The sequence below is a fragment of the Haliotis rubra genome, unplaced genomic scaffold, assembly GCF_003918875.1.
Source record: "Haliotis rubra isolate DU_JTF1 unplaced genomic scaffold, ASM391887v1 Scf1037, whole genome shotgun sequence".
Taxonomy (NCBI): Eukaryota; Metazoa; Mollusca; class Gastropoda; order Lepetellida; family Haliotidae; genus Haliotis; species Haliotis rubra.
Window position 1 is genome coordinate 268220 of NW_025764934.1, and position 13655 is coordinate 281874.

The following is a 13655-nucleotide window of genomic DNA, read 5'->3' on the forward strand; positions in this document are numbered from 1 at the left end:
ATTTATTTTAATGCAATACTGATGTTATGAATTTTTAAAGTTTCATTATCTGGAATAGGCAATATGTCCAAATCGGTACAACCTTGTAATGCTATAGTTCCAAATGGAAGGTATCATCTTTAGATATACTTTTGTCCAGGATGTGAACTCTAGCGTCAGTGTTTGTAAGAGGCTCTACTGTTACCTTCCCCATCGGCCGGGATTGTGCAGTAGCATCAACGCCGTGGACGGTACAACGTGTGGCAACAGACAGGTAGGTGAAGATTTCCGTTCTGCTGTAAAGTCAGGGATAGCTTGCTTCAGTGTTCTTTGTTTGTTTGTTTGTTTATGTGTTTAACTCAACAATATTCCGGCTATATGACGTCGGTCTGTCGATAATCAATTCTGGACCAGACAATCCAGTGATTGATATCATGAACAATGCTCTACGCAGTTGGGATACGATGACATGTGTCAACCAAGTCAGAAAGTCTGACCATCCGATCCTCGCCTCTTACGACAAGCATGGGTTGCTAACACGGTTCTCCATGTAATGTGAAAAATATTCAGGCAAAATATATACAACACGTCACAATTTAATTCTGGACTCACAAAAGTACAGAAACTCTCCGCACTGTGGGCACTTTCTGACAAGGGATTCGACCAAATTAAACATGCAGTTGTTATGAATATATGCTAAGGATATAAAATGAAAAACGTTGTTTTCGAAAACTCAAAATTTAAACTCGCTCGCCCATGGGCCGGCCCATGGGCGAGAATGTTTAATTTCGATCAGAATTCATGTTTTGTAGGTTGTAAATGAATGAGTGTATGCTTAAAAGCATCATGACACAAATTTCAACTCATTTTGACTTAAACCTGCTAATTTAGAGCCATATTAAAAAATCTCGCCCGAGGGCGAAAAATATGATGGCCCATGGGCGAGAATATTTACTTTTACTCAAAATACATGTTTTCCCAAGTTTTGGAGGTTGTAAATGAACGAGTGTGTGTTTACAAGCATCATGACACAAATTTCAACTCATTTTGACTTAATTCAACTAATTTAGAGCGATGTTAAAAATCTCGCCCATGGGCGAAAAACATTTTGGCCCATGGGCGAGAATATTTACTTTTACTCAAAATACATGTTTTCCCAAGTTTTGGAGGTTGCAAATGAACGCATGTGTGTTTATAAGCATCAAGACACAAAATTCAGCTCATTTTGACTTAATTCAACTAATTTAGAGCGATGTTAAAAACATTTTGGCCCATGGCCGAGAGTATTTATTTTTACTCAAAATACATGTTTTCCGTGTTTTGACGGTTGTAAATGAATGAGTGTATGTTTATGAGTATCATGACACAAATTTCAATTCATTTTGACTTAATTCTGCTAATTTAGAGCCATATTAAATAATCTCGCACATTGGCGAAAAACATTTTGGCCCATAGCGAGAATATTTACTTTTACTCAAAAGACATGTTTTTCCATGTTTTGGAGGTTGTAAATGAATGAAAGTATGTTATAAGCATCAAGACACAAAATTCAGCTCATTTTGACTTAATTCGGCTAATTTAGAGCGATATTTAAAAATCTGCATTATTTACGGTAACATGGATTAGCTCATAATAATTGCCGGGAGACCCACATTCACACGATCACTCAACCATACCCATTGGCGATTGAACCACACCATTTTCTACTCTTGTTTTCTTAAAAGTGGCTTTCCCGGGCTATAACTATCAGCACACCCCAATCCGACCATCTGTCATTAATTACCTGTCATGAGCTTTCAGTTGTATTGAAAGCTCTCGCCTATTGTTTCATTACTAAATTGTTTCACGGCTAGGTATGTCACTCCAAATTTACCATATGTGCGTGACTGTCCTCTCCGACGTCCGCGCCCACCTCTCAACCTAGCAATCTGGATCCACTTTCAGCTCACTATCAAGCCACCTATAACTTCACCTCTCTCTCCAACCACCTGTCTTCTCAGAGGTCCGCGCGCCTCTCTATTCCTTTATTATTTCACACCAACTTTACCTTCCAACAACTACTGTCTCCTCCGAGGTCCGCGCGCCTCCAGCCACCACCGACCCCTGCCACCTCTCAATCACCAACCATAACAAACTCCACGGTCAAGGCCGCCCGTAGCCCCTCAGTCAAGGCCACTCAACCAAGCTTACTACTGCCTCTCAATTACTGCACTCGCTCAGCCTGCCTTGTCCCCCTCAATGCTTCCATACCACCCCCTCACCCCACCCCGTTTAACCCTTTTTCTTTCTTTACCCATTATTTAATCATAAACAGCTTCACTGTTTCCAAAACAAGCTCCCAATATGCTATACAAATCTTCTTCCCCAACACACACACAGCACCCCTAACCAGCCCCACTTTATATCTATCAGTTTAGTTCTATTTCTGATCTCTTCTCATCTAATTAAATCAGACTACATTATTTTTTATTTTCCCTTCATAATCACGGCTTTTTATTGATTTATTATCATGTTTGTAGCCGTTTTCATTCCAAATTCACTTAAGTTAACACCCCATCATTTACATTTTTGGGGTATGGTGGTTTATCCCTAATTATAAACATATTAATTATTACTCTAGCTCCCACCTACCCCGTCGGGGTACATGTCATACCATCTAATTCATTTTAGATATCATGTTTTCTTGTCATGATACTGTTTCATATATCTATGTATATTGGAGCGGTCTTCCATTATGATTTATACACACTGTTTTGTACACAGTGTACATCACTATCTATGTAACTGTATTATTGTTATGGAGTGGCATTGATATGCATGTTTATGCTTGTTTGCAAATCCCGTCCCGATTACTTGAAGAAAACATGTTTAAACTATACATTAAAATATCCATAGTATTAATCACTGACACAATATATTCAAGATTGAGATTGCTTTTAATTGTCAATATTTTTGCTACAGCCGAAAAGATTTACCTTGACTTCGTTGTGTACAGGTCCGTGGTTGTGGTCTCTTGGTGTTTTAGAAACTATGTCGTTAAGACACTTGAGAGTGTTGATCTGTATGCAGTCTTTCTGCATGCATTTTCACGAGATCCATTAACGGTTGTAGCAGCTACGCCGAAACGGTGTGTCCCCAGTTTGCCAGCAGGTATTGTTTAAACGTTCCAGGTCACTGAACCATGCTAATCTCTTGAAACAACAGGTGATACACTTTTTAGTTACCCCTGAGCTGGTGAACACAGTTCACCTTACCACTGTGCTGAGCTCGTGAACAGTTCACCTGCACTGACACTAATACGAGTGAGTGATTAAATTAATGATTGATGTTATGTTTAAACTGAACACATCACTTATCTCGTTGACATATCAGTCTGATAAAGTCAGAACAGAACTACACAGAAATAACATTGATGCAGTTGCAGGGTGTTGGTTGTGTGAGACCTAAGAAGAACAAGTATCGCCAGCTTGAAGAACGGCTAGACCGCGAGGATAGACAGCTGCAAGATGGTGTCGAGACTCCACTTGCTTACGGTGTGTCTCACCTTGTGGGACTATGAATAATGATGTATGCTAGTGATATTGTGTATAATGTGATATTTTGTTAAAATGTATGTTTACTGATGGTAGTGCTAATATTGCCTAATGGTTGTATTTCATAATATTGTTGATGCGATTGATGATGATGATAATATGTATGTTGAAATAAATGAATGAATGAAGTGACAGTGTCAATTTTATGGGCAGCCGAAATACCATGGACCATATTACACAGGGAACAACCTGCCCTGCACGCTCATTCATGTGTGTCCTCTTATCCCAGGTAACCCCTTGCTGCCTGCTGGGGGTACACCGCCGAAACGCCGCTTACATTATAATAAAGAAGTTGTATATCCATATAACTTTCTCCGTTGTTCAAATTATCATGGTCTCAACGGATATTGCATTGTCATACAAATTCATGAGAGCTTTTCAAGTTATTGTGTTGCCATCCACGTGTTGATTTAGCTGGTTTCTTCCTCATTTCCAATTTCATCATTCTGAGTTTCACCTCAGTTGAGTATTTCAGTGGTATCAACCTGTTTCGTCTAATTTTTAAAACAGGTAAACAGTAGCAATTAGACGACCCAAGCATAGTCAGGGTTGAGTGACATACTGTCGGCGTCTTGATGGTTCACGTCTGTTTCCTCTCTGCTGTACAAGTTTCACCACAGTTGTAGACTGTTCCCTCTTGATGGTCCACGTCTGTTTCCTCTCTGCTGTACAAGTTTCACCACAGTTGTAGACTGTTCCCTCTTGATGGTCCACGTCTGTTTCCTCTCTGCTGTACAAGTTTCACCACAGTTGTAGACTGTTCCCTCTTGATGGTCCACGTCTGTTTCCTCTCTGCTGTACAAGTTTCACCACAGTTGTAGACTGTTCCCTCTTGATGGTCCACGTCTGTTTCCTCTCTGCTGTACAAGTTTCACCACAGTTGTAGACTGTTCCCTCTTGATGAGCTGAATGAGCCACACATTTTCGACTTGGTCAAGGGGCACAAAGGGAAGGGCTTTAGCTCGGCGTCCTCCCATTTGTGAGAACTCCCAGTTGTGAGACACATTAATTAATGGTCCAGTGCACATAGGTGGTGTTTCCACATCCCTACAATGAAAGTGGGATCAGCCCAGCCCAGTACCCACAGGAGGCATAGTTCATTGAATATTTTATTTATTCAGAAGAATATGTAATTATGATAACACATTTTTATTGACTATTATGAAGTTTGAAAGTCATTTTGGTTTAAACATAGTTTATTATTATTTATGAAAATGAATTGGGATTGGTGAAGTATTACTGCTTATGTTAACACCACTCCCATGCAACATAAAATATAGAATGAAATGGAGGATGTGACGTCGTCGATATTGACTATTGCATAAATATATTTTTAAGTGCATATAAATATATACAGCTTACAACAAATACAACTATTCTCTAAGTAGTCATAATTAGAGACTTACAGTTGTGTTTGTCGAACAATCTATTGTAATAATGATTATAAATCAATCACGAGAAGGTTGAGTTAATTTCAGTATTTCCCTGTGAAACTTTGAAGGTTGTGTCTTGATGATATAATCGTGGACGGATTCAACTATTTTCTGGTTTACACAAGGAGTAAATTCTTTGTTTCCGTTCAAAAATATATCCAGGTTATAACGGGTAGTTGATATCCACAAAAGCAACATGCACTGTCTATTAAATGTCTGTTATACTTATCGGCGTTTGGGTAGCTAGATCCGAGCCTGAGGCAGCAATGAACGTTTTGACAAAAACAAGAGCCATAATTAAGATCAATATAAATCTTGTTTTCATTTTTTTGTAGTTAGGTTTTAAAATTCTTTGAGACTGCATGGCTCTTTGGAATTTGGTAGGGCATTCCACAAATTTATTGTGTCGGGAAGAAAGGGTTTGGCATAAGGGGCATTTCGACTGTAAATTTCAGAGTTATTTCTTAAACTATAGCTTGTAGTTTCGGAGATGGAGTAAATCTGAGTAGGTAAATTAATTTCTCTTTGATCACGAAGTTACCTACACAAAGTGTTTAATTATTAAAGACATTTACCTGAGTATGTTAATCAATTTATCTTATAAAGTTTCTTTAAGTTACCTCCACAAGATTCAGTTGCACAGCAAATCAGTAATTAGCTAGGGTGAATCCATTCTATCAGACAGGGGGAGTATGGTCTGTTTTAGTTGTTAATTACCTACTCCATTGTCTCATAACTGGGAGTCTCACAACTGGCAGTTCTCACAAATGGGAGTTGACCTTTAGCTCGGCTCACCAGTTGATAAAAATCTCCTTTCTCCTTATACGTTGCTGAAAGTCCGAGATTTTGAATCTTCATCTCTCCATGTATTTAGTTACTTTATTAACTTGCATTTCCTGATTAAAAGAATAACTTTCATTAATCTTATTACTAAGTGTTTGAAAATAAACTTACTGCTTGTAATCGCTTTATTGTCAGATCACTTGGACATATCTTAATTGATAAACCCCTTTAGTTAATCTAATCTCATTAGTAAGCATCTTGAGACCCCCAAGGTCTCCAATAGCCTCTCCCAAGCAGATTTTACGGTTGAGTCCCAATTCGCCTACATCCCATTCCGCCTACATCCCATTTGGCCTACAGTAAACATGTAGGCGAATAGGGAATAGAAAATGCACCCCTATTGAGAGAATGGAGCAGTGAAATACTTACAACTGTTTGTGATTATAAACAAATATTAATCATTTTGTTGCGACACACTGGAAGTGTGTGATCCAGGGATGTAAAGGAAGATGCAGCACCATAATGGTCTCAAAAAATCTTGTGGGAAAGCACCATCCGAACATTTATGAATTCATAACAGCTATCAAGAACATTGAATCCACCAACAAGATCACTCGCCTTCAGATTGCCCATGGTGCAACAACTCGGCTACGCTCACGAGCTTACAGAGATCTTGACCAGTGTCTCAACCAACTGAGACAACAACTTGAAAGTGGAAGAAGATCGCCTGTTCAGCTCCAGGACGCAGCAGGTCACTTATTGAAGCTTCAATAAACTCAGACATCCATGAACTCAAGTACAGTGTACTAGTTAACAGCCAGTATTATTTTGATTATTGTATTATATTGTACTATGATTTGCTGTGAATAATAAACATGAAAGAAGAACAATTTTTTTATTTTAATGCAAAATGCCATGTTGTCTACATGTGCTATTAATCAAATTAAAGGGAAACTAGGGGAGATTCCATTTATATCTGAAGGGGGTAAACTTATTACTCATGCATGAAATAACAGTCACCAGACCATGAATAGTTGTTTTAAGATTGTAGGCGAAATGGGATGTAGGCAAAATGGGAACATGCCGATTTTACGGGTCAGTGACTCCACGGCTCACACTGACCCATAGAGAAATCAATCATGCGTGGTTAGACAATCCAGGTATAGTCAGGGCCTAAAAATTAGACGAACCGGGTTGTAATAATTTCAGTGTAGCTCGCAAAGACGAGGTCACGGAGCGGAACGATGACGTTTAGTGTATCTCCGCGTTCAGTTACGTAATTTCCGCAAAGCGCCTGCGACAATTTGCTCCGAAAAAAGTCCTTGTGTCCCATCCGTTGGTCTTGTGTATTGGAGTTAAACAGCCACGACTTTCAAGTGTATTTTGCTTTCCATATATACAAATCTATTGATCACACTGGGCAAGGTGTGAGATGTACAGGTGCTCTTAGGGTGTTTTGTTGAAACTGACTGACTGCGCATAACGCGCAGCCAAATATCGAACATTCTAAGGAAATCTCGAATTGATTGTTTTATAAGGTGTCGAGCTGACCAATTGGAATTCTGTTTGGGGTTACTCACTCTATCAGGACCAAGAGTTTTGTTATGTGTATAAACTTCCTTTGTCATGTGAAATTAGGGTGTAAATATATTGTTGTTTACATTGGTGATGGTGGTTAGGTGCTTTGGAGGTCGCCTTCGCCTGTTGGCATTTCGGCAGTGATGCATTGCAAAACCTTATATACCAAGATATGCACATGAATAATCTTGAATTTCAACCTTTTGTTAAATTCTCTTTTGTGCATTAACTTATTTGTCATGCAAAATTGGTGTGTATATGTGTGTGATTGGTTTATGCCCGGACTGTCGACAACAAGAAACAATCCGTCCAGATTACATGTCGACAGTCCGGGAAAAGGGAGGTGATGTTCTACATGAGTGACTTCACTCCCAGTGTTCTCGATATTAACAAACCAATTAAAACAGAGTGTGATATATATAGTAGACAATATAGTTATTCAGTCAATATAACAACATGCATGTATCATGCATGTATCATATGTCACACAATATAACATATTTGTATATTTATTTCATAAAGCTCACACAATATATTTGTGTGTGTGTTTTATATAAATAAGTGATTTCTGCAGGTGTATAAGTAATAAATATATATAAGATGAGTCCAGTTATTTCTTCTTGCCAAAACTCCTTTATATGTGCACTAAAGTAATCTGAATGTTCAGCCAAGATGAAGCAACTCTGACACATGGTCTGTGTAATGCAAGTCGTAAGTCTGTCGGCAAGAAGGTCGGCCTTCAAGGATCGAATCCTAGCGTCGATGATTCGGTAGCGACGTCTACGGACGGGATCTCTCTGCTGTCCTTGGATTTGCTGAATTTTTACTTCAGTAGATGACTGTTCTTTTTGTAGCATTCGCACAACCTCAAATACATTCGGATGGGTCTTCATGGTATACTTGTTGATTTTGTTGTGCCAACCTTCCAAATTATTGTTAGTTCTGTGTCCATCATTTTTAAAATGATTCCAAGTTGGTAATGGTAATCCTTCCACTCGCATAACGTAAAATAATAGTCTGTTTTTGCAACCTTCATTCTCTTGCAAAAAGACATTCTCTTTAATCAACTTAATTCATTTACTCATGATACGAGCATAGCCACTTGCAAACCACTAAGCAAACATTCTCTTTCATTAATTAACACCGCCACGGTATGTTGACCACGCGATGTCGACACTCCGGGTTTTTTGTTCTGTCGACGGTTAGCAACATCCTATTTTTCATTTGTCGACAGATCGAGCTGACACCGTGTGATTGAACAACCCTGTTTACTGAGATAGGAATAGGAACTTTGACCTTTCTCAAGACGTGCACATATTAGTCTGTAAAAGACACTGACATTAATGTATATATATATATATATATGCTCTTGAAAACCTTGTTTGGCAAGATGTGCCTTTCAATTTAGCTATTGTGTGCATGTTCATATTGTATTTCAGTTTTGACAAGTACATGTAGTGGGATTGACAAATTGAATGTATCTATACAACATCCCTCTGTATGTCTTGAGTGGCGATAGGGAATGCTCATAGCTGTTGACACATTTCTGGACGTGAAATCTGGGTTACACAATCAGAAGTATCAATACAAACAGTTTGCGCCAAGTCTACTGAGTGTTGTAACTGTGCCGTGTCTATTCAGAGCTATATTTCTTAAGAATTCTAAAAGCATTTGTTCCTTACATGAGCATAACAGCTCACATATTTGTGTTGTCGTAAGTTTATGATGTACTGAATATAAACATTGAGTCGTGCAGGTGGAATGTTGCTTGACGGGTACAGTCAAAGTTGAACAATGTTAAACGCGGTGCAATCTTTAGTTATCGAGTAACAAAAATGTTAAATGACTGCGCAATATTTCATTTTATGCGAGGGAAAGTCTCATGTTTTAAACTTCAACAGATACATATTGTGGTCGCCCATGTACGTAAAACGGGGGCTGAGTTTTAGTGCGGTTGACTGCATCGGTTACTAAATATACTGGACAACAATAGTTAAGGATATATGTACATTTTTAAATTATGAATAACGATCTATATATTCATTGACACACTGATAAAATATCAATCATAAAAATACTAATATCCCTAACTTATTTTGTCCAGTATATTTCAAGCATAAATCCCATCCGAGTTCCACAAACTTCTCAAGAAGATGCTTAATTGAATGAATGTAACTGGTGTAGAATGTCTCTCCCTGGATTTGTACCAATGTCTGTTTGTCTGTTGTTGTTTGTTGTTTTTTGTTTTTTTTTTGGGGGATTATATAGATATAAATGCATACAGGGGTTGTTTTGCTAGTAAATGGTCTGGTATATATTTCTGCCTTAATTCCTGATAACAGTGTAAAATGAATTTCATTTTCTATTCCAACGTTACATAAAGGACAATAAAGGTTTTTCTACCCTCATCAATCATTAATAATAACAAACCTGAACCATGTGTAGAATACATACAATATATACTTTCGTATTTGTGCTCTTCCTTTCTTGAGTTACATGTTATTATAAATGGGTCATTTATGTTATTTAATTTTACAGCAAAAGTATTTTTCATGTTTGGGTGCAGCTCAGCATGACAACATGTCGGAGCGTAAAGTATGCTTTCATATAGATATAATGCTTTAAACAACGTTGAAAAATCTGTCTGTTTACTCTGCTCAAAACACGTCAGGAACAAAAATAGATAATCCACGTTCTCTGCGGGAAAGCAATTCTGTTTAACCACGTTAAAAATGTGTTTTGTCAAGGTTCGATAGAGCTGGTGTGTCGCCATGGACCAGCTCACAATGACTGTACTACCTTTGTACGGAATACGTTTCAGGTTACAGCTTTGAATGAAATCCACTCTCTTTGTAAGAAACAGCCAACATATAATTTGTCACATTTATCCTGAATTCACCAAAAGGGTAAACGTCTGGGCATTTTCATTCAAATCATTTCGTCAAATTGTTGATTTGTCTCGACACACAGAGTTTCCTTGTGAGATTGAGGAGTTGGGTGGCAATGTTAGCATCTAAAGTAGTGTATAGTGAGTGAGTATGGTTTTACGTCGGTTTTAGTAATACTCCAACAATATCACAATGGGCTTCACACATTGTACCCATGTGGGAATCGAGCCCGGGTCTTCGGTGTGACGTGCAAACGCTTTAACCACAAGGCTACTCAACCGCCCATTAAGTAGCTCATTGGCAGAATGCTAAGAATTGCATGCAATACAGCACACATCTCAATACTGATAACCTCTGCTGAAATATATTTAAAAGACACCATTTATTACATAACATCAATATTCTATTTAAGATTTCCGCGCAATACTATGATAACGTTTGACGAAACAATATGACACAGAGAAATAAGAGCTTTTGAATTTTATGCAAAAAGTACAATGTCACAATCAAGTACATATTAAACGCTGTAACCGATTGTATGAGTGAGTCTCTCTCTCTCTCTCTCTCTCTCACTCCCTCTCTCTCTCTCTCCCTCTCTCTCTCTCTCTCTCCCTCCCTCTCTCTCTCTCTCCCTCTCTCTCTCTCTCCCCTCTCTCTCTCTCTCTCTCTCTCTCTTTACACATGTTTACCCTGAACACCACATTAAAAGTGCAACCTATGTACAGAAATACCACTTGACAAGATAAGGCCATTCAATCGGCATTAAATCACCTCATTGTGGCCTGAAAGGAAAGGCGCATATAGATATTGTGGGAGGGTTGAGGTTTATACGAGATAAGAGATAAGACAGCACAAGAGGTTGCCAATGTGAAACCGATATTCTCTAGCCGTGTCATGCGTCAAACTTGGAAATGCCATATTGTATTTCAATTTTGAACATATGGTTTAAACATATTTATATTCTCAGAGATCCTGGTTTGGTAAACAAGCAAAACATTGCTTTTATAAATACTTGACCGGTACATATATAATATAACAGAATACACAAGAACTGGATACACAAAAACGTCAAATTAATTCCTATCATAAGTAGTAGCAAACTGTCGCTGACGCCTTCGGCTAGGTGGATACACCGGGACGCAAAAATCCCCGTACATCCCGCATCACAATAGTACACATAATTTATCTTAACGAATGTTTAAAGAAAGAAAGAAAGACAGACAGACAGACAGACAGACAGACAGACAGACAGACAGACAGACAGACAGACATAGTTTATTAAAGTGTCCCATGTATGTAAACAAGATATAAAATACATATAAAATAAACACATAATGTTTTACATACATCCAAGCTTAACAGGCTTATGAGACACTGTTATCTAGAGGGTCAAAATATACATCATAGAAAGATTTTTATAAAACCACATAAATACATAACCTTAGGTAAAAATATCTTAAATCTCTCTTCATGTAAATATAGCATCAAAACAAGCTGAAATTCAGTCATATATTTCACTAACATGGTACTGACCAGTCGATTTGAACCACTGCTTCACGGTTCACTGACTGCCGTGGATGCATGTTTTGTTTCCATGGGGCGGGGTATAAATGATATATTCTGCCTGATGATTTGTACTACACCACCCAAGCAGTGTACGACCGTGCACCCGGCATACATGGTAATTTGTTCAAGGTCACGTGAATCAATCAGAGATAGACATTACATGAGGTGAATAAATGGGCATTGTACCAGCTTAGGAACCTTGAACTTGTAGTTACATTTCATTATTTGTGTACAGATATTGGTCTAGAATAATTTATCAATTCGTTTAGTCTTGAAGATATGTTGATGCAGGGACTCCATTATGTTCTTGTTGACATTGTTGGTAACTAGAGGTGTTCCTTTTTGTCACAGTTTGGAGTGAGTGAGCGAGTGAGTTTAGTTTTACGCCGCTCTCAGCAATATTCCAGCTATATGGCGGCGGTCTGTAAATAATCGAGCCTGGATCAGACAATCCAGTGATCAACAGCATGATCATCGATCTGCGCAATTGGGAACCGATGACATGTGTCAACCAAGCCAGCGAGCCTGACCTCCCGATCCCGTTAGTCGCCTCTTACGACAAGCATGGGTTACTGAAGATCAATTCTAAACCCGGATCTTCATGGGTTCTGCGCAGTTGGGAAGAGTTGACATGTGTCAACCAAGTCAGCGAGCCTGACCACCCGATCCCGTTAGTCGCCTCTTACGATGAGTATGGGTTACTGAAGGCCAATTCTAACCCGCACCTTCACGGGTTTCACAGTTTTGTCTTCTTGAGAGGGTACGTAAGTCTCAAAACATTTGAAGTAAATTTAGATATACCAGGTTTATAATAGTAGGATACTTGTGTTTTTAAGTGATGGCTAAATTTGTGCACAATCGCCAACGTATGAAGGGACCATGTAAGTCCTTCTAGGGTTCTCGCAGGTACCTAAAGTCCCCATGGTGATCTAAATTCAGTTGCAGTTTGTGTATTGTCCAAATAGTGCTATTATATAAATATTAAATGCCAGGTTCAAATCTGATTGATATTCTGGATATTTCACTGTCCATTGACGACAGGTTATATACTATACATTTATTCCTCATCAATGTTTAATTGGTTCAAGTCAAAATATGGCTGAAATATTGCCGATGTGACGATATACTGGAGTATATTAACTCACTCACACTCAAATCGTTTTCATCAGTGATATGTCTTTATTACATTTGTTTTCAACCAACCCTGATCAAAAGGATATTTCATAAATAGTAGAAATAATTTTGTTAAGTGTTTTTTTCGCAAACCAAACCAAATTAATTGTGAAATTAAGTTAGCTTGCCAGTGGGTCAAACTGTTTCGCCCATTGTGGACTGACATTTATTACTGAGTTTTGAGTAAAAGGAAATATTTTAGCCCATGGCCGCTATATTTGTTATAGAGCTCTAAATTATCCGAATTAAGTCAAAAGATTGTATCATGATACTCAAAACGTACTTTCATCCATTTGCTACCTTCAAAACACGAAAACAACATGTATTTTGAGCAAATGTAAAGATTCTCGCCCATGGACTAAATGTCTTTTCGCCCATGGTCGAGATTGTTTAAATAACGCTATAAATTAGTCGAAATTAGTCCTAACAGTTTAATTTCTTTGTCATGATACTTATAAACATACAATCATTCATTTACAACCTTCAAAACAAGGAAAAACATGTATTTTGAGTAAAAGTAAATATCCTCGTCCATGGACCAAAATGTTTTTCGCCCATGGGCGAGATTTTTTAACATCGCTCTAAATTAGCTGAATTAAGTCAAAATGAGTTGAATTTTGTGTCATGATACTCATGAGTATACACTCATTCATTTACAACCT

General features: G+C 38.1%; 1 protein-coding gene across 1 annotated transcript in view; it reads left to right on the plus strand.

Annotated features, from left to right (window-relative positions):
* The window catches only part of LOC124273777 (metalloprotease mig-17-like), a 56153-nt gene that overhangs the window by 22936 nt on the left and 19562 nt on the right, over positions 1 to 13655 (plus strand). The window contains exon 11 of the mRNA XM_046709090.1: positions 140 to 253. Within this exon, the coding sequence (XP_046565046.1) occupies positions 140 to 253 (114 nt within the window). The remainder of the gene's footprint in view (positions 1 to 139; positions 254 to 13655) is intronic.